This window comes from Protomyctophum parallelum (assembly GCF_964188405.1).
Source record: "Protomyctophum parallelum genome assembly, chromosome: 1".
NCBI lineage: Eukaryota > Metazoa > Chordata > Actinopteri > Myctophiformes > Myctophidae > Protomyctophum > Protomyctophum parallelum.
This window is the reverse complement of record NC_139697.1, coordinates 72,497,150-72,519,232: the sequence shown is the minus strand read 5'-3', so window position 1 is coordinate 72,519,232 and position 22,083 is coordinate 72,497,150. Positions and strand designations below refer to the sequence as shown.

Genomic DNA, 22,083 nt, shown 5'->3' with positions numbered 1-22,083 from the left:
TGAGCCCTGAAGCCCTTCAACATAACTAAAAGTCCAAATATAATTCCTACATTAGAGTACCACAGATGAAAAACAGTCCAAATTTCATTCTGACCCCTCCACGAAAAGGCCTCGTTGTCCTGAACCCTTATCATTTATACATTATAGATCAATAGTGTGGACTTGGACAGTTTTTCGTCTGTGGCATAATTACTACTGTATACCTTTTTATACATTATACGTACAATATATATTTATACAATAAAACCGGTGTTTCCCATGTAACACCTGTAATTATGCCGATACACTGTTATGTTTGTTATGCTATGATGTTTAAATAGATGTGTTATCGACATTAGACTGATGTCTAACCAGTGCGTTTTAAATGTATGTTGAAATGTGTTGAATTACGTTCTCAATGTGAGTCATGAAAAGGTAATACTTTACACTCATTACACTTGTTACTCCCTGGGAGTTTTTAGTTTTTGTTCATTCTCAGAAAACAAATGTTTCTCACCTTAATGATTCTATCGCCTGTCTGGACACCAGCTCGCATCGCAGCGCCATCTGCAGGACAAAAGACAAAGAAATTGGAACGCGAAACCGCTGTTGCGATGTGTTGTGTGTATTACCTTGGCAGTAGCCAATCGGTCATCTTTGGTTTTGGACATGCTTTATTTTACTGTACAGCACTTTGTAAACGATATAGCTTTGTTTCAGTATACATTCGTATTAGTGTGTGTGTGTGTGTGTGTGTGTGTGTGTGTGTGTGTGTGTGTGTGTGTGTGTGTGTGTTCATGTGCAGCCAGACTCTTACCTTCTCTGACCAGCTGTACAAATACAGGGTTGTCTCCACTCACTGTCAGCCCAAAGCCATTCTCATCTCTCTGGATGATCACACAGCGCTGGACCAAACCTGTAGCCGCGCACGCACACGCACGCACACACACACACACACACACACACACACACACACACACACACACACACACACACACACACGGTTTGTTTGTATTGCCAGTATGTAGGGCATAGAGAAAACTGTGTAGGCCTACGGGATTCACAATTTTCTGTGTGACTGGTTTGCAATGCGTCTTACCTGTTGGGTCAAACTCATGTTTGAGGGAGACAGGAGATTTATCACTTTTAGGTTTCTTGTCTGGGGGATGGTCCTTGTTGAGAATATTAGGAGTCCTGTGGGGAAAAAAAACATTTAGAACAGTCACTAATTAGATTTTATATAACTAACTATAACTTTATATAACACCCACAGTGTCCTGGGTGCTACACTTCCTCTGCCAACCTGGGGGGGGGCAGCGGACTGACCTCCCTCATGCCTCCTATGCATGAGGAGTCCAAGCTGCTTCTGTTCACCTGACAGGGGGGAATTTCCCCGGCCGGACGTAGCGCGTGGAAGGGACACGTTATTCCGAACAGTTCCTTTCCCCTCCATCAGGCGCCCCGGCTGGCCAGGGGGAGGTAGTTTTAGAGACCAGGATTACTGCATGTTTTTGTGAGGGTTTTATTTGTTTTAGTGGGCTTAGTGGACTATGTTTTCAGTTGCTGTCGGTAGTCATAGCTGCCAGTTCCCATCTGATGTCGCGTGGGAGTTCTGACTGCTCCAGACCATACTGAATAACTGCTAGTTTGCATAATGTCTTGAGGCTAGGACTGAGGTCTAAGACATACAGGTGATTGCTCCTGTCGCTTCCGTGTCCTAAGAGGATGATACGATCTCCCACCATGCAACAGCAGTAGCACTCCATATTCATCGGAAACGGGCAGTCCCCCTTGGTCTCAACCTTCTCCCAGGAGAAGGTCTCTGGACTGAATTTCCACAGTTCATTGCTTTCCTGCTGGTAAGTTAGGCCACCAAATATGTACAGCTCTCCATTGTAGGTAAAGGCTGAATGACCGTACCGTTCTTTTGGACGAAGCTGTGGAGAAGGTGTGTTCAGCCAGAGGTTAGTCTCGGTGTCAAACACTCTGATGGCATTGTAGTAATTTCTATGCCTTGAGGGTTTAGTGCACAAGCCCCCAAAATGGCCAAATACAAACATCTTTGTCCCGATGATGGTGGTAGAGATATGTTCTGTAGGAGGTGGTCTAGTAGACCGTCCTCCGTCCGTGCCTCTGATGTTAATTAAAGCCCAGACCATTGTGGTGGTGTCCAACTTGTAGATGTCATTAGTCCACGTACTACAGCTTCCTCCATGAATATACATGACCTTCCCCAAGACACAGGCTGAATGGTTATACCTCCCCTCTGGAACAGTCCCAGAAACCTGTAGTTTGAACCATTTGTGGGCGTCGACATCAAATGCATGAAGCACATTGTCAGGAAAATCTCCCCAGAGGTAGGCGGTATATTCTATCAGCACAGCTGTGAAGTCCCCATCAAAGGAGAGAGTGGATGGGGTTCCTGTTCCAGGTGTGACTGGGGGCAACACCCTCCAGCATAAAGACTCTGTGTTGAACACGTGTACTTCAATGTCATATCTTTTCCTCGGGTAACTCTCTCCTCTAAAGCAGTAGATCTTGTGTCCAACCACCACAGCAGCCTTGTGTTGCCCATGCTCTTCCACCGGAAGATGTATTGTCCAGTGAAACATTTCACACAGCTGCCAACTATTAATTTAGGGATGACCTTGTTAGGATGAAGGAAGGCCGGTTTCCTTGGTACAAAGACACTAACTGATGTTTAGTGTAATATCAGACAATTGTTTTTAAAGAACAGTTACACAGTTGTGATGTCATTGCATCATAATAATGAATTGCATTTTTATGGCGCTTTTCTATGCACTACGTGCCTACTCAAAGCGCTTACAATGGTTCATTCATTCACACATTTCAAAGATTCCTTTTCAGGCAAACATGTCCACCGTAAGATGAACCTACATAGGCTAGAATGGGGTTGGTAGGTTTAAGTATGTAGGACTAGTAGCATGCCAAAGTTTGTGCTATTGTCATAGAGAATGCATTGGGCGTTTAAGTTAAACTAGAAAGCAGTTCCCTGCAGAAACTGCGTGGGCTCGCCAAAAGACGCAATGTATATAATGTACAGTAGAAAATGTATTAAAGCTGAAGGAAAAGTTTAAAAAAGAATGTATAAAAATTGGTAAAAAGAATAAGCATAAATAACTGCATAAAGCGGAATAAAGTATGTGGAAGTAGTACGATGCCCAAAAAGTGGCAGAATAAAGTAAGTAAAGTATTACTGTCTACTAATGATTTGTAATGTATGAATAATGCTTTACAATGTATTCTTGATGAATTAAGAAAAGGTAAAAAAGAAAAAGAAAAAAAAGAGTCAATCCAATGGAGTATACATACTAGAAAAAGTGCCCTACTGGGCACAGGTCTCCACCAGGATCCACAGATCCGTGCAGTTAGAGGTAAAAACACTTTTGGGCCAGTTATAGCGCCATCTTGAGGCTGAGTTGAAATTGTTCATGTGGCATTTCGTCCTCGGCCTAGTGGGAATGTGGGTGCACAATTTCACGGAAATCACGCGATGTGTTCATGATTTGCAGCATTTTGTTTGAAACTGAGCACTCCTGTGAATTTTGGAAGCCAATCTTAACCAATCAGGATGGAGTCTGAGAAATCTGAAAGACCGGTTTGGTTGAATGGCTCTAGAGAGACTGTGTACCAATTTGCGTGATGTTTGGACAAAATCTGTAGGTGTACTGTGCAAAAACTTGTTTTGCACAAAGCGGCCTCCTGGTGGCGCTATAACAGGCCGTTCTGGAAAGTTTGGGGCAGAGGTTCATGGTTGGCATCCAGGGAGTGTGTGTGCAAAATTTGGCATCGACCGGGTTAACGGTGGCTGAGATTAGCTGGTCACGGACGGACACACGGACGGACGGACACACGGACGGACGGACGGAGTGCAAAACATACTCTCCCCATGCCTTCGGCTGGTGGAGACAATAAAAGCATTCATGAGCTTAACAGAAATAGCATACTTTTACATGTAAAAAGAAGGTTCAAATAGCATATAGGCCTATCTTTTTAAAAGCATAAACACAATGATTATTGATAATGGTCTAAGATTTTTCTTTAAATGTAAAAAAATAATAATATTAAGTTCTTTATTAAAAGTTTTTTCTTTTTAAGTTTAAAAAAAAAAGTTAAAGTTTTTAATTTTTAAATGTTTTTAATTTTTTTTTTTTTTTTCAATTTTTTTCTTTTTTTTCTTCATTTTTTCCCTTTTTTTTTTTTTTTTCCTTTTTTCCTTTTTTTTTTTTTTTTTAATTATTATTTTTTTTTTAATTTAAATTTTTTTTTTTTTTTATGAAAGTATTTTTTTTATAAACGTGTGTGCGTGCGTGCGTGCGTGCGTGCTCTTGCGAGAGCTGTGTAAAGGCCATCCAATTGCACAAATAGCAGACCTACAAGCCCACAAGGTATCGCAGAGCAACTCATTGAGATCTTGTAACTTTAATTTCAGCCCTGTAATTAAGCCCTTATATGTCTCAGCTGTGGAAGTGTAAAAGACTGCCAGCACTATGACTGGGAGTGGCGCGCTATGAACTTGAAGGTCTGCTATTTTACAATGGTCCTGAATGGGGGGAAACTATGCACGAACAAATTGCTCTATCGCAAAAAGTAAAAGTCGAATGCAAATAATTTTTTCGCTGTGAGTGGCCTGAGATATTGAGGTACACCATGTGCGATTGTGGTGTTGGTACGAAAATGTGGTTATAAGAGCGAGTTAAGAATTGTCATCGCGATAATTTCCTCGTAAGAATTATACAATGGAGGTCAATGAGCAGCTTGACTGTATTTGTGTCACTTAAAAGGCCGTAGTTCACATTCTGTATGTCTCTGTGCTTTGGTGGTCACATTGTGTGGCTACAAAATGACCAAAGAACATGCGTGTAAAATTAATATTTTGGCCGGGACGACAATTTGTTTGGTAAATTTTCAAGGAAAAAAATTCAGTTCCCACACTCTGATCAAAGAAGCCCCGCACTCTAAGTTGGCACTAATTAGGCGAAACGGCCTGCGATTGAACTGCGATTTCGGAAAAAACGTTTTAACTTATTCGAATACGGTTTGAACCACGAAAACGTCCAGAGTCGTGTGAGCTTTCTAAAGTTTAAATCACGTTTCTACGACAAAGTATGCCAGAGTAATGAGGCTGCAAAAGTGAGGTTGATTTAGAGATAAATCCCATACATTGTCAATGGGAGGAAAAAACTATAAATAAAGTTAAATATTTTAAAAAGTATAAACTTTTTCAGAACAACTTTTTCACCAATGAAAGTTCAAAGATAGATGAACATTATAAAGTTTGAATGAAGTTTCAAAGTGAAAGTATGACGGAGTAATAAGAGCTCAAAAAAGTTAACTGTGAAAAATGGGACCTTTCTTCCATCGACTCTCACTATAAAGAATGTAAAAAAAAGTTAAAAAGTTAAAAAGTATAAAAAGTATAAAACTTTGTAAAAATTCTAATTGAAGCAATAATAACTGCAAAGAGCTGAACAGTTTGAAGTTTGAACAAAATTTCTATTATAAAGTATGCGGAAGTAGTTAGGTGCCAAAAAAAACGGCGGAATAAAGAAGAAGCGGAATAAATATAGACTGGCAATAACTATTGTGTGCTCGCTGTGGCGAGCCCACAAATATAAACTGACAAGAACTATTGTGTGCTCGCTGTGGCGAGCCCACAAATATAAACTGAGAGTAACTAGTGTGTGCTCGCTGTGGCGAGCCCACAATTACAAAAGATTTCAAAGCGGGGCACGGTGCAGTCGGTAGTGCTGTCGCCTCACAACTAGAAGGTCCTGGGTTCGATTCCCGCTGGGGACGCTGTGGGCGCTGGCGGCGTGTCCTCTCCTCTGTATCATCAGTGCCCATATACCCGAGGCGTGGTTGGCGAAAGGGCCTTTCTGTGTGGAGTGTGCATGTTCTCCCCATGTCCCCTAGGGTAGGTACCCTCACAAAAAACATGCAGTAATCCTGGTCACTAAACTGCCTCTTTGGCCTGATCCATGCCAAACTTTGCACACACACTCCCTGGATGCCAACAACGAACCTCTGACCCAAATATTCCTCAATGGCCTGTTATAGTGCCACCAGGAGGCCACAACCTGACCTGCTCTGGTGGAGACTTTTTTTCTTCTGTTATGTTTCTGTATTGTCCTGTATTATTTGAAAATGTTTGAGAACTTGTGTTAAGAAAAATAATAGTCTGTAACTATCTAACTAAACCAATCAAAGATGGCCTATTCCCTGTTTGACTTATCCACAATAATAAATTAGCTGCTGTTGAACCCCTGCTGCTGTCAAACCCTGTTGATGCTCAAGTCAAGTCAAATCAAGGTTTATTAGGGACAATAGCAGGTTATAAAAAAAAGCTTATGAATCTAGTACGGTTAGAAAAATATGTGAAACAGCAAGTTTAAGTAAAGATGTAATTTATAGAACATAACACAAAATAGACAATCTGGTGTTACAGGATTATGTTGTCATTTGACTGCTGTCATTAGAAGGACCAGATGCATTGGCTGCACTGGCAGTCGACATTCAGTTGAGTAGGAACATGGCTGGACAGCAGTGATACACCAGGTCTGCGTGAATAGCGCGTGAAAACGACACCCCAGACCTTCTTCTTTGTCCGTCTCTTCACCAGATCTCTGATCATGTAGGGGCCGAACAAATCCAGCGTCGTGAACTCGAAAGGAGCCGCTGGTGTTGTTCGTTCCGTAGGGAGATCGCCCATCACTTGAGAGCCCAACTTAGCCCTCCTCTTACGTCAGGGCAGGCACGAGTCACATACTTTGCTCTCGACTCTCGACCCCTGCACCACCCAGGCTCTCTTCCTCATTCGAAGGAGTGTCCCAGCGATCCCCTCGTGATTCGCACGATGAGCCTCCTCGCCCAGAAGATAACCGACGTGTTCTCCGTATAGGGAATCAATGGAACCCCATCTCTTCCTCCATTCACAGCCTGAAAGCGACCATGACACAGCAACAGGCCTGTCTCCTTATCCTCGCTCACTACCAGACGATTGAGAGTCGTCGTGGCAAAAGACGCTACTGGGACGCTACAGTGGAGAACAGACTCCACTGTTGCGTAGAAGAAGCTGAGTTTGATTTGTCGGGGGAGATTGGAGTTCCAAACACTGGTCATGCCATTCAGGGCCCTCCATGCAAGTGCCTTCCTCACTTTCAGATCTTGCTCGGTTGAGTTGACCCATGAGCCCAGGTACTTGAAGTCCTTGACTTCCTTCAGCACCGTGCCGCCTGTTGTTGTGAGAGGTGGATGTTCCGGTGAGATGTTGTAGGTGATAACCTCAGTTTTCTTGGCATTTAGCCTAAGGCCAACTTTGGCACACTCCAGCTCCACTCTGTTCAGCAGTTCCTGAGCTTGTTCCACGTTGTCGGAGAGCAGGCCGATGTCATCCGCATAGTCCAGATCTGTCAGGACTACCTTGGGATGTCGTCTTGACCTCCTTGGTGTTAGGGTGAAGCCAAGATCCTGCTCTCGTCCACTGATGGCTTTCCTGAGTGCATAGTCCAGGCATATGATGAAGAGGAAAGGGGCTAGGGTATCCCCCTGCATTACCCCGGCCCGGATATCAAACTCCTCGCTGTTACCATCTGGGGTCACCACCTTGGCCCTTGTTCTTGCATACATGGACTCTATTGCCCGGAGCAAGTTGGGAGGGACACCGTAGGCCTTAAGGATCTTCACCATTGTTCCTCTGTGAATCGAGTCAAACGCCTTTTTGAAGTCGATGAAGCAGAGTACAACAGTCAAGTTAACCTTCTTCACCTCCTCAATCATTCTCCTCAGTGCCAAGATCTGTGCTACGGTAGTTCTCCCCTCTCTGAAGCCATTTTGGTTCTCTCTCAGGAGAGGGTCGATGGCATGCCGTATCCTGTTTAGTATCATTCTGTTGTAAACCTTTGCAGTGATACAAGTCAGGCTGATGCCTCAGTAGTTGTCCGGCTTTGAGAGGTCCCCAGCTTTAGGCACTGGAATGATGTTGGACAGAGACCATATTTCAGGCTGTTTGTTGTTCATTAGTGACAGGTTGCAAAACTCCAGGGTGAGGTCATCAAGGTCACAGTTCTTTAGGACCTCTGGGGGTATGCCATCTGGCCCAGCACTCTTGCCCTCCCTCACTGTGGATTTCGCCTTGGAAAGCTCACTGGTCGTAAAGTGCCACCGTGCCCCTTCAGTGCCAATTATCTAATGTAATCCTGGGCGCTACACTTCCTCTGCCAACCTGGGGGGGGGGGGGGGGGGCAGCGGACTGACCTGATGCCTCCTTCTATGCATGAGGAGTCCAAGCTGCTTCTTTTCACCTGACAGGGGGGAATTTCCCCGGCCGGACATAGCGTGGAAGGGACACGTTATTCCGACCAGTTCCTTTCCCCTCCATCAGGCGCCCCGGCTGGCCAGGGGGAGGTAGTTTTAGAGACCAGGATTACTGCATGTTTTTGTGAGGGTTTTATTTGTTTTAGTGGGCTTAGTGGACTATGTTTTCAGTTGCTGTCGGTAGTCATGGCTGCCAGTTCCCATCTGATGTCGCGTGGGAGTTCTGATTGCTCCAGACCGTACTGAATAACTGCTAGTTTGCATAATGTCTTGAGGCTAGGACTGAGGTCTAAGACATACAGGTGATTGCTCCAGTCGCTTCCGTGTCCTAAGAGGATGATACGATCTCCCACCATGCAACAGCAGTAGCACACCATATTCATCGGAAACGGGCAGTCCCCCTTGGTCTCAACCTTCTTCCAGGAGAAGGTCTCTGGACTGAATTTCCACAGATCATTGCATCGCTGCTCATGGCCATTTTGGCCACCAAATATGTACAGCTCTCCATTGTAGGTAAAGGCTGAATGAAAGCACCGTTTTTTTGGACGAAGCTGTGCAGAAGGTGTGTTCAGCCAGAGGTTAGTCTCGGTGTCAAACACTCTGATGGTATTGTAGACATGTCCTTCCCAAACGCCCCCAAATACAAACATCATTGTCCCGATGATGGTGGTAGAGACATTTTGTGTAGGAGCTGGTCTAGACCGTCTAGTGCCTCTGATGTTAATTAAAGCCCAGACCATTGTGGTGGTGTCCAACTTGTAGATGTCATTAGTCCATGAATGGGACGGAACATACCAACTTTTTCCTCCATAAATATACATGACCTTCCCCAAGACACAGGCTGAATGGTAATACCTCCCCTCTGGAACAGTCCCAGAAACCTGTAGTTTGAACCATTTGTGGGCGTCGACATCAAATGCATGAAGCACATTGTCAGGAAAATCTCCCCAGAGGTAGGCGGTATAAGGGGCACGGTGGCACAGTTGGTAGTGCTGTCGCCTCACAGCTAGAAGGTCCTGGGTTCGATTCCCGCTCGGGGCGCTGTGGGTGCTGGCGGCGTGTTTCCTCCTCCGCGTCATCAGTGCCCATACCCGAAGGCGGGGTTGGCGAAAGGGCCTTTCTGTGTGGAGTTTGCATGTTCTCCCCGTGTCCCCTAGGGTAGATACCCTCACAAAAACATGCAGTAATCCTGGACTCTAAACTGCCTCCCCCTGGCCAGCCGGGGCGCCTGATGGAGGGGAAAGGAACTGGTTGGAATAACGTGTTCCTTCCATGCGCTACGTCCAACCAGGGAAACTCCCCCCTGTCAGGTGTAAAGGAGCAACTTGGACACTCAAGCATGAAGGAAGCATGAGTTAAGTCCGTTGCTCTCCCCAGGTTGGCGGAGGGTGTGTAGAGCCCAGGATCACATTAGATGATTGACACAGGGGTGAAAAATGGGTTACAAAATTGTGGGATAAAAAATATATATTAAAAAAAAGAGGTAGGCGGTATATTCTATCAGCACAGCTGTGAAGTCCCCATCAAAGGAGAGAGTGGATGGGGTTCCTGTTCCAGGTGTGACTGGGGGCAACACCCTCCAGCATAAAGACTCTGTGTTGAACACGTGTACTTCAATGTCATATCTTTTCCTCGGGTAACTCTCTCCTCTAAAGCAGTAGATCTTGTGTCCAACCACCACAGCAGCCCTGTGTCGCCCATGCTCTTCCACCGGAAGATGTATTGTCCAGGGAAACATTTCACACGGCTGCACAACTACTAATTTAGGGATGACCTTGTTAGGATGAAGGAAGGCCGGTTTCCTTGGTACAAGACACTAATTGATGTTTAGTGTATCAGACAATTGTTTTTAAAGAACAGTTACACAGTTGTGATGTCATTGCATCATGATTACGTCATAATGTAGGATAGATAATGATCACACAATCTGATTGGCTATTTTGACAAAAATATCATTTGACATTCATTAGTTACTTGCGCAAGCAGAGCGCGCAAGTACTAGTTTCGCCCAGGGCGATATTCGATGCGTATGCACCGTCCCAGCAAATGACGTAATGACTACTTGTGCCTGATACGGCAGTGGTGCCAGATTACATACATTTATACATAGGAGCATTACCTTTAATCCTCCCGAGTCCCGACACTAAAACATATCGTCATTACGTCACCATCGAAAACCAATTACACTCTGGCTCCTTTAATCCACATCTTTATTACGTCATCATTGAGAGCTAGTTATACCAGTTATACCCTGACGTCATATGCTGGGACGGTGCATACGCATCAAAAGTGGCGCAAAGTAACCACAGTAAACCGCTAATCAACTTTCAAATTACATATACATAGAGGCATTTCCTTTAATCCACCGGACACTGATCGACATATACATCACCATTGAAGGCATTGTGTCCTTTAATCCACATCTTTATTATGTCATCATTGAGAGCTAGTTATACCAGTTATACCCTGACGTCATATGCTGGGACGGTGCATACGCATCAAAAGTGGCGCAAAGTATACTGCTAATCAACTTACAAATTACATATACATACTGTATACACAGAGGCATTTAGTATTAATATCAATATAGTCCAAGATTAAGTAAATTTAAAGCAATTGACTATTTAAAATAAATAATTAAATAATTATACTCTATACGTATAGTTTATATAACTTTTTTTCATCTGATAGATGATTTATTTTTCATTGAGAAACTAAAAAGGGATCCAGAATAATTCTAAATCGATAAAACTGTATTTCTTTTATAGATAGAAACTTGTACCATACTTCATAATACTACTTTTTTACATGCATAAAGTAGGTTTAGTAGGCTAAACCTAATAATTCAACATTTCAAACGTTCCTTCACAAAGAAGCTGAGATTTGACAGTTTGTGGCGGTCGACAGTACTTGCGCTCTGCTTGCGCACAAACTGGTGTGCAACAAGCAAATAGGCAGTTTAATATGTTTTGTCCAGAATTATGTCAGTACTATAATGTCAATCATCCATATTTGGGCATATGGATGGAGAGGAAGGCACACAGATGACCTGAGGGAGCGCAGTGCCTGGTGGTAAGTTGCTCGGATAGGTGGTTGTGCAGAACCACCAGAAAGAGTCTCTGGCCGTGCCACAAATGAACCAATTGATTGCCGTTCCAACCCTAGCAAATCCCCCACAGTACTTGGTCGCCTCATTCTTTTCCTCTACACCAATGGTTCCCAAACCTTTTCAGCCATGCTGACACCCCCCCCCCCCACATGGAAATATAAATTGCATTAGCTATAGACATACATTTCCAATTTAGTTAGTTAGTTAGTTTAGTTAGTTAGTTTAATTTATTGTCCACGTGTGGAAATTTGTCTTCGGTCTCAACAACAGTAAAAAACAAACAGCAACAACACTTACACAATTTATCCATATGAACCTGAATATAGCATGCATTATAGGCTATATTCTGCATACTGTATATTCTGCATTTTTGCCATATATTGGCATAATATGTTAATATATTTAAAATAAAACCATAGCACCACCATTAGCCTTTTCATGTCGCGCACCCCCTAGATAGAAGGTGCCAGCGCACCACAAGGGTTGCACGCACCACAGTTTGGGAACCACTGCTCTACACCAAATCTCTTTGCTGAAATGAACCGAAGTCATGGGGAGAGTATGTTTCACATTCCGTCCGTGTGTCCGCCCGTCTGTTACCAGCTAATCTCCGGCACCATCGGTCGGTGCCAAACTGTGCACACATGCCACACACACTCCCTGCATGGCAACGACAAACCTCTCCACCGGAATTTCCACAAGGGCCAGTTATAGCGCCACCACATATCAACCTCATGGCGCCGCTGTAACTGGCCCATTTGAGTTTTTACCTATAACTGCACCAATCTGTGTCAAACTTTGTATGCACTCGCCCTAGAGGCAAAGGAAAAACCTTTGACCTGCATTTTTCACATCTGCTCTTTATAGCGCCACCAGGAGGCCGACCTTTGTGAAACACATTTTTTTATATTACTCCTTCAGACAAAACGGTACGTACAAATGATCTCTATAGTCATGTGATCAAGACAGACCCATTTGATTTCCCATATTCCATCCTGATTGGCTAGAATTGGCTTCCAAAGTTTTCAGGAGTTTTGTACAAAATGCCGCAAATCATGAACACAGCGTCTGCTTGAAACTGTGACCGCTTATTCCCACTATAGGCTGAGGAAGAAATGCCACTTGACATTTTTCCCAAAACGCTCCTATCTTGGTGGAGAGTAGACCTGTGACCCGAGGGGCACTTTTTCTTGTAATGCATCGGTTCTGATTTCCGGCAGCTGATTTGACATCCTAAACGGTGCTTCCGTGCTACCACCTGACTCTAGGAAATGCATTAACGAATCGTTTCCATGTTCCCATCAGCATCACCGAAGTAAACACTGCCTGAGGTACTATGATGATAACCTGACCTCATGTCACTCCTGGCTCACTTTCCCACATGAGACTTTTAAGCAACACGACACCAGCAGCTACCCTCTCCACTTGTAGGCCCTCTGTACACAAGTATTACACTGTAAATTCCCGAGTGTTAATTGAACTCTGAACAAATGCAACCAAATGGAGCATTTTTGGTTATATTTGCACATGCTCAGACTTACAAATGAACACTGACAGTTTTACTGTGTAGTGCTCCCATTTGCTTCCGCAGCATTAACACCACCTGCTGAGAGTGTGTGTGGGGATGGAGGGGGGGGGGGGATGTGCGAGGAATATTGCTGGTTTAAACCCGCTGGAAAAAATTGAGTGGAAAGTTTTTATGGACAGCCTCCAACAAGTGCTGTCATTGTGCCTAGTAGTGCAAGGTGCTAACCAGGCCTCTCGCTTGTGTTTCGTTGATTCGATTAAATATGGGTTAAACGTTTCCTAATCAAAAGGAGCAGTATGATAATGCCACCAGTCTTTCAGCACCCTATAACAAGCCCCTTGCTACTGGTTTGACTGTCTGGCTGATCCGACATGCATATCCTTTTTGAAGACAGAGACGCCAGGTTGGTGCTTTTGAATGTATAAATAGCACGGACTCTGTCTCCTTCGCTTCTCCCTTACTGCTCTCCTTCCGCGGGAGGCTTTTGTTTGTGTTACTGTTCCTCCCGTGGACAATGGGGGCCCTGCTCTTTTAACAATGGCTCTCACGTCAGAGCTAAGTTACTACACTGCAGCTTTGTGGGACCGATTCCCGGAAATAGAGAAGACTTCTGGCTCGGCTCCCATTTCCTGAATGTGGGAGAGGGCTGAGAATAAAGACGGAGAGGGAGAGGGGTGGGCAGCAGAAGACAGGAGGCAGGGTCTGGGGGAGAAATGTCATACTAGGCTTCCCAAAGTGAGCCGACTTTAAGTGCCCTCACAAACAACACAGATTATAAACCTTAACTGAGTCATTACAGTGATTCAAAAGAGAGCAGATAAATCAAAAGGTTGAATAGAGATCAAGGAATATTTCTCGAGGTGATAGCTGAATTCAAAAAGGCCCCTTTCCAGAAATACAGTAAATCATGCTCCCGTGACGCTGGAGAAAAAAGGGAGACGCCAAAAAAGGGAGATGTAAATGGTGGTGGTATCTTTGTATTTTGGGAACAGGAAAATCTTTAAAAGTTCTTCTGCTCTGCTGTGGTTTGTGGAGATTAGCATCGATAAGACAGGGCTAGACTGAGTGAGGAAAGACATTATAAACACTACAGACAGTCTGTGGGGGCTAAGTAGGTAGGTACACAGTAAAGTCCTGAGTGCTAATCTATCTCTGAGTGTACAAATGGTACACTCTCAGTTAGATTAACACTGAGGATTTTAACGCGTAGCACTGGATAAGACAGAGGAACTCAGTGGATATTTAGCCCCTTCCAGAGTCCAGACTTTAAGAAAACCATGTTGAGACCAAAGAAGCAGATGTGTTTTAGTCAAATAAACTGCAAAGTGGATGGGATATATAAATGGGATACATTTGTTATTGTATAAGGTTTGAGAAAACAGAAACAGAAATCCCAGTGCTAATCTTGTGTAATTTATACATTGTTGTAAAATGGTGGCAATTTTGAAACAGTTATTTATTATGAGTGAAGCACCCCATACAATGTAGAATTTCGCTTCGCAACATACTGCTATAGTCTGGAGTTCATCAGCCTTTTATCACTAAGTATACATCTTAAAATAAGTTAATTTAGACAAGAGCATCAGTTAACAACTGACAAACTACATGACTAATGGTTTGACATATTGTTATTGAACTCTGGGATATCAAGGAATATTTCACTCCAAATACGGTACATTACTTTAATGCAAGACTGTTTGCAAATAACGTGCCAGCAAAATGTGCATTGAATTGACATCAAATATACTGTTGTACTCAAGTTACCTTTGAAATTACTCTCAACTCTCAAAGGTGACCTTAAAGCTGCTGAACTGTGTTTGAATGGTGATGCTAATAAATTATTAACTTATTTCCTTTTTTCTATCATGTGGTCATTGAACTTTTAGTAAACAAGCTACTGGTGACATTTTCAACTGATACCAATATGGGAAAAGCTGCCGTTACTACCTAAAATGCTGGTATCGGTTAGTATATGCCAATCCGATACCCCATCATTTATCACATGACGATATTTCATTTATAGTCATATTTGGATTTATTTATTTATTCCTAGATCAGTCAGTGGTTTTCAAACCTTCATTTTTATGTATATATATATATAATTATTTATTTATTTATTGAGGGGTGCCAGCCCGTCCTATACACAGGTGTAATGTTTGTCTTTAGTTCAAAGTTTGTTTTGTAAACGCCATTGACAATGAAGGGAAATTTTTAATGTACCCGTTATTGTATAATATTGTCTCTTTACTGTTAAAGGCATTTAATGATTGTGTTGGCACCGTTTGTTTTACATCACCATTACACCACCTAATCAACATGAGTTACATTTTAATATATTAGCGCCCCTCACTTCACACAGGTGTGATTTTTGCGGGGCGAGAGATTGGGGGAAGACACGCAGCAAGGTTCGTCGGGATCGGGACTCGAACCTAGGTGCTCGGCCAGCTAGGCTGGCCATGGCCCAAACCTATTAATTTCAAGGACTGTCATAACTCTAAGAAAATGTTAAAATAGTATTGACCGATATGCAAGTTATTGCGTGTTGGAATCGGTATCGGGAAGGAAAAAAAACGGATATCCCTACATCTCTACTTCGAGGTCACCTTTGTCTGCTGGCATTTATAGACGAGGAGTTTCTCCACTTGCCACTCCCCGCTTGCTTTGCTGTTATCAGGGAGAGAAATAGCCATCCACTTGTGCCTTGGATGCCACAAATACCAGACAATTCCTAAGGGATGATCACAACAAACCACTAAGCTCCAGAGGGTCAGAGATAGAGGAATATTAATTGTCGTAGATAAAACTCAAATTCCATTCTCTGCTCTACTTTCCTTTTTCTTGAATAGGACTACACAGAATGCTGCAGGCTAGTATACAGAGTTACAAAAGGCTCAATTATATGTGCCTGGTTAGCAATTCATTGCTGCTTCAGCATTCTGTCCATATGTCTTGAAACAGTTCATTCAGTGTTCAGGCGATTACATTGCTGCATCCGACCCACATTGATCAAGGTTCAACACATATATACTTGATTAATCGACTAATCTAATATACGGCAACCTTCCACGTGTTTCTTCATAGTCCGATCCAGAAGAACACAGTTTCCCGGCCACTGTTACAGAGCTGACAATGAGGTTACAGTATATCTTCCCTTCTTCTCTGGAGTTCTGCCTCAAAGCAGACCAGAGGTAGAAAACTGCCGTTCCCTGATGTCATTGCTAGCGACACATGCATCAGTAACCAGGAACTGGGGATGGCAATGAAGGACCGGAAAGTCTGGCGTGGCATTGTGAAATCCATGATCTCGACCACGGTCGAAAAATGATGATGATGATATATATATATGTAGTTGTTAAGAAAACTTCAATTGCTATCCTATCACACACCCAATGTTGGACCTTGATCAATGTGGGTCGGATGCAGCAGTGTAATGTACAGTGTGTGTGTGTGTGTGTGTATATATATATATATATAGAGAGAGAGAGAGAGAGAGAGAGAGAGAGAGAGAGAGAGAGAGAGAGAGAGAGACAGAGACAGAGAGACAGAGAGACAGAGAGAGACAGAGAGAGAGACTCCCATGTGTATCCCGGACATCATTTATGGCTGTGATGTGAGTGAGATGTGTTATGACGAATCTATGATGTATGACTCAAGGTTTTAGCCAACATTATATACAGTGGTTTTCATCCCTTTTCATATCAAAGTCCATTGTTCATCCCGCATTTGAACCACAGACCAACTTTTGATAAGATGTATTCTTCTCTCAGACCCAAGACTTATTATATTATAGTAATTATATATTTTGTTGTCGTTGGATAAGATTTTGTCCACAATTCTGTATTGATGTTGATAGGAGATAGAGGAGAGATGACAGGCAAATGTTGATCAAAGTAACTATTCTTCTACAGTCTCTAAATGTGTAGCCTTCTGGTAATTAACTGATGCAGATGTTTAACAATAATTTAACTCTTGAGAGCGTAGAAATGCTCTAAAGAGTTAAATATCTATAAGGGTCCATTTCGTTAGCAACCATTTGGTTAGCTGGAACCCCACTGGTTGAAAACCACTGCATTATATGAGAATATACAAATATCTGGAAGTACTTCTTTAGCCTACTGGCAGTGTGTGCACAAGAACTGTGGCACTGATCCGTCAGCGGTTTGTGAGATTAGTTCCGGACAGACACACAGACAGACTTTCTTATAGACCAGGAGGCGCCATAAATATCCAATGCATTTACGAGGGCAAAATGACCACACACACACACACACACACACACACACACACACGCTGTGTTTGTGTACAGTCAGAGCCTTCCTATAGCACAGAGGTCCATGGCCTGATTTGATGCACCTGCACTGTATACAGGAGATACAATGAGTTGAGCTTCATCTATCCTGCATGGCTGTAGCCAGCAGCTTTTTCAGGAAGGGCTGGTGGCCTGGCAGGGCCGGACAGACATTGTTTATCAGTGATGTCACCGCTTCCCGCGAGGCCCTCTGGGGGTGGGGGGTGGGGAGGGGGGGGGGAGTGTGGAGAAGAAAACATCCACATCAGCGATACTGCGTGACAAAGAGCAAAAAATTCCCCTGACATTCTTTGGTCACCCCCTGCATCTGAGCAGGTGGCACATGACCATTCTGGGCAAAACAGAACAGAAAGAGAACTTCTGTTCAATTTGATCGAAGCAATACAAAATGGATCACGTCGCATCATTTTAGTCTTTTTCTCAATATCCAACTGCCTGGAATGACTGAGGCAGACATGAGACAGTACATGAGACTAACTGAAATCTATAAACATTTTTACATTTACGTCATCAATCTTTGGCTAAAATCCAAAAGTCAAGTCAAGGGTGATGTTCCCTAGCCGAGTAGCCAGTTGGGGACTAGCATTACCATGGCAACACCATACCACCTGCCTACACACCCTAGCCACCACCTGTATTATCCAAGCAACCGCCTACCCTAACAAACACCTGTTTTACCCTAGCAACCACATAGCAACTACAGTACTTGCCCGCCACATCCTAGCAACCACCTGTTATACCTTAGCAACCACTCGTTACACCTAAGCAACCGCCTCTTCCACCCTAGAAACAGCATTTTACACCCTAGAAACCACCTACAAACAGTGACCCTACATCATTTCTTCAGGAACTGTACTTTCTATGTTCCTTCTACTGTACCTTCAAAAGAAAAACAAGAAATTACATTATACCAGCTTGGGGTAATTAGGCTAAACATAAACCAAAGTTACTCTACTAGGCTTCTTATAAAAACTGCAGTTTGAAATAACATATCGTTGCTGTCGGGAGGAAACCTCCTAACTCCATTTTTAGATTTCTTTTGCATAAATCAGTGCTACCCTTTATGTCTGTGTGTTGTTGTGTGTAGTAATAAACGCTTTGGACAAAACCTCTTAACTCCATTGCACCTTCAAAATGTCTGCTAAAGCAATTAACTCCACCACCTCTCCCCCTCTCATGCAAGTAATTGACAACATATAAAGTTACAACAACTTTGATGTGGCACTATTTTTTTATTTCCTGAAAAAACGAATATTTTTGGAGTTAGGTGGTTTCTTCCCGACAGCATCCATCCATCCATCCATCCTCAACCGCTTATCCGTCACGGGTCAACAGCTACACCAGAGTGCTCCAGACTTCCCTCAACAGAGCAACATTAGTGACTTCCTCCTGGGGGATTCCGAGACGTTCCAAGGCCAGTGAGTCGATGTGTTTCCTCCAACTGCGCCTTGGTCTGCCCCGGGGTTTCCTCCCAGTGGGACGTGCATCGAGGACCTCCCTAGGGAGACGCCCGAGAGGCATCCTAACAAGATGCCTGAACCACCTAAGCTGGCTCCTTTCCAGGCAAAGGAGCAGCGGTTCTACTCCGAGTCTCTCTCGTGTGACTGAACTTCTCACCTATCTCTAAGGGAGATGCCAGCCACCCGTTGAAGAAAACTAATTTTGGCCACTTGTATTCGCGACCTTATTCTTTCGGTCATGACCCACACTTCATGACCATAGGTGAGAGTAGGAACGAAGATTGCTCGGTAAACAGAGCTTTGCCTTCTGGCTCAACTCTCTTTTCGTCACAACAGCACGGTACAGCGACTGCAATACCGCCCCTGCCGCTCCGATTCTCCGGCTCATCGCCTTCTCCGTCCTCCCCTCACTCGTGAACAAGACCCCGAGATACTTGAACGCCTTCACCTGGGGTAATCCACTTGATGCACGTAATGGAACGTAATTCCCGACAGCTGCGATATTCAATGTCTTTGAACAGTGTTTCAGAGACAGTAAATATCATTCGTATTAACCTATACAGTTTTATGTAATATAATCCTGGCCTGGGCACCTCATTGCAGCTGCAGAGCGTATAATAATCAAATACTTTTTTCAACTACTAGGCTATTGTATCAGACAGAGCGCTGACAACGTTATCAGATGGGGGTGGTCTTGGTAAACCGTGTTGTTTGGGCCATTCATCAATCAAATAGATGGCCTATAACTCAGACAACGTTGCACTGATAAAGTAACTATTTTCCAGCAGCAACATGTCCGAACAACATTTCGCTGCATGTACCTACCTGTATGGTAATAGTCTTGTATTTATATACTGTAGGCTGGCACTTTTCTAGCCTACTGACCAGGCAAAGTGCTTTAAAATGTATGCCTCATATTCAAACATACTGTATACATTCACACAACGGCGGAGGCAACTACTGTATGCAGCAAGTCACAGACTTGCTACTCAGGAGCAGTTAGGGGTTTAGTGAATTAGTGTCTTGCTCAAGGACACTTTGACGCGATGCAAGGAGGAGCCGGCGATCAAACCAAAAACCTTCTTGCCACTCTACCTCCTGAGCCACATGTCTGCAAGTCATTGCATTTCCAATGTGACGACCCTGTTGGAAATGAAAGGGCCCAGTGCCAGTGATGTTCCATGAAGTGTGCCATCACATTGACACAACAAAATCTCGTAAATGTGGTGTGAGAAACCTTGTTGCTTGAACAACAGAAATCTGTTCCTGTGGACTCCTCTGACATCTTGTAGTGAAATACAGGGCTTGTGAATAGCACTCAATTATATCCCAAGATAAATGTCAGATGGCCGTGAATTTTGTTCCTCCAATGCTGTGTTGCAGCCTCGCAGGCAGTCTTCAATTTTGACCTCAAAAACCGAAAGGGACAAGTGCTTCTCAGACAGCAGCAGCTTGCAGTAAAGTAGACAACAAGCTAGTCATACACATAAAGCCCATATTGTACAATATGCACATGTGCAAGCAGCCCTGGGTTAAAGGACATCATTTTCAGAGGAGTAGTAGTACCCCCACCCCACCCCATTTTTTTTTTTTTTTTTTTTTTTATATTCCTAAGCCAATAATTAAATATTTGACTAATTCAGGAGACCGATCTTAACAAAAACATATACTAGGATACTAGGGAGATGCCATACCGTGTCGTAGGTTTAATATGTCAGTTTGCCACCTCCCCCTTCACATTCAGTAGATCCCGTGATCTTATGTGGACAGATGTAATTTGATTTCCTGGGGTCTAGTAGGACTATAGTAAATAACAAATATAGCTTCAAGCAGCAATAAGGCAGGACCAAGCAATAAGCCATAATAATTTATGAATTTTGATCAAAGGAGTAGAGAGATTTTCATATAATTCAAAATTGTGGTTGATCTAAAGGTCAGAGGTCAAAAGTCAGAACACTAAAGATGTTTGGGTATGATGATACGCATTACTGTACTGTATGTGTATCAAAACTTTATTGCTGACGGTCAAACGGATCATGAGCATTTTCAATTGAGTGCTATAGCGCCACCCTTTGGCCAATGGTTGTGGGCTTCGTGTCTTCACCTTTTGGCATAGCCCTCTACCATACTGCCAAATTTCACAAAAAACGACTGTACTGTTAAGCCAGAACTGCAATATTTGGCGGAAGAAGAAAAAAAACAGACAAATACAATAAGGGAATTCTTATTTCTTATTCCAATTGTATGTTTTTTTAAGGGGCCTTAAAAAGGCAGTCCATGAGATGCTGCTACACCCACGCCACATGCTATGTATAAATAAGCATAGAGCTAAACTTTGACTTTGTGCTGTGACCCTGGCCAAAAAAACAAGACATCGATCTAATATGGAACCAATATAGCAGTAGGTGATATAGGTACTATGTTAATGTTTGCAGAATATGAATGAAGTAAGATCACAATATGGTGTTCAGTGGTGCAGCCACACTATGAATATGCATACAGATATAAATTATACGTATACTGTGGATTTTCACGTTATTTCAACTATGCCCCAAGTTTCATGTTTACTTCCAGCCTTTTGTGGCTGGAGAGGTGCTTCTATTTTATGATGTCATGCATGTACTATAGCTTGAGTTGTGTTTGAGAAGCTGTTATAGACAGCTTGGCCTACAGCCGAGTGGTCAAAAACAATCACAACTCATCTGCTAATTTTGATCCAGTCAGATATCTACTGAATCGAGTCATTTTTAAATGTTACCCAGATTGCAATTCGTTTTAGTCAGAAAGAAATTGGGTTTCTGGTAATGACTACTGATGTTACAAATGAATGTGGCAAAGGCATTTCATTGCTGAAATATTCTCTCCACCATTTTTCCCTCTTTATGATATGATATCACTGGTGCCTGTAGTTTCAGCCAAACAGTGCATAGCTGGGAGTTTTAATGTAACACAAAAAATATGGACGGCGGTGCTTTTGATTTATCAAGTTGTTTTCAATGGAGGCAGAACTAAAGCCATGGCCATTGACAAAAACATTACAGAGAAGCACAGCAACATGAAGAGGTCTGCATGCCTTAAAAGAAAAGGACAGAGACATATATGGGAACTTAATCTGGTGACAGTATCTTTATAAGGACTGAGGGTGAGGAAATCAAATGACGTTGTTAGACTTTCTGAAGCAGCCATGTGTGCTGGTATTTTTCTGTTTCCTTAGAGGACTCTCCAAAGTGCCGGAGAGTAAAAATACACAGATGACTTCAGCGGGATGGAATCAGAAAAGGCTGGAAATAATGTATTTTCCATTCTACAGTGTTTAGCCAAGTATCATTCTTACAATAAATGTAAGACTGCCAAAGAGTTT

At 43.1% G+C, this 22,083-nt stretch overlaps 2 protein-coding genes across 4 annotated transcripts in view; one reads left to right on the top strand and one right to left on the bottom strand.

The window, feature by feature from the left end:
• ubtd2 (ubiquitin domain containing 2) overlaps positions 1 to 22,083 on the top strand; it is a 393,205-nt gene that overhangs the window by 12,391 nt on the left and 358,731 nt on the right. The window lies entirely within an intron of this gene.
• Positions 1 to 22,083, bottom strand: part of arhgef12b (Rho guanine nucleotide exchange factor (GEF) 12b) — a 66,114-nt gene that overhangs the window by 41,897 nt on the left and 2,134 nt on the right. For 2 of the 3 annotated variants that reach the window (XM_083787637.1, XM_083787638.1), the window contains exons 2-4: positions 1,079 to 1,173; positions 797 to 895; positions 497 to 546 (exon numbers count right to left, since the gene is read on the bottom strand). In XM_083787637.1, coding sequence (XP_083643763.1) covers positions 497 to 546; positions 797 to 895; positions 1,079 to 1,173 — 244 coding nt within the window. The remainder of the gene's footprint in view (positions 1 to 496; positions 547 to 796; positions 896 to 1,078; positions 1,174 to 22,083) is intronic. The other variant, XM_083787639.1, reaches the window with a different exon arrangement.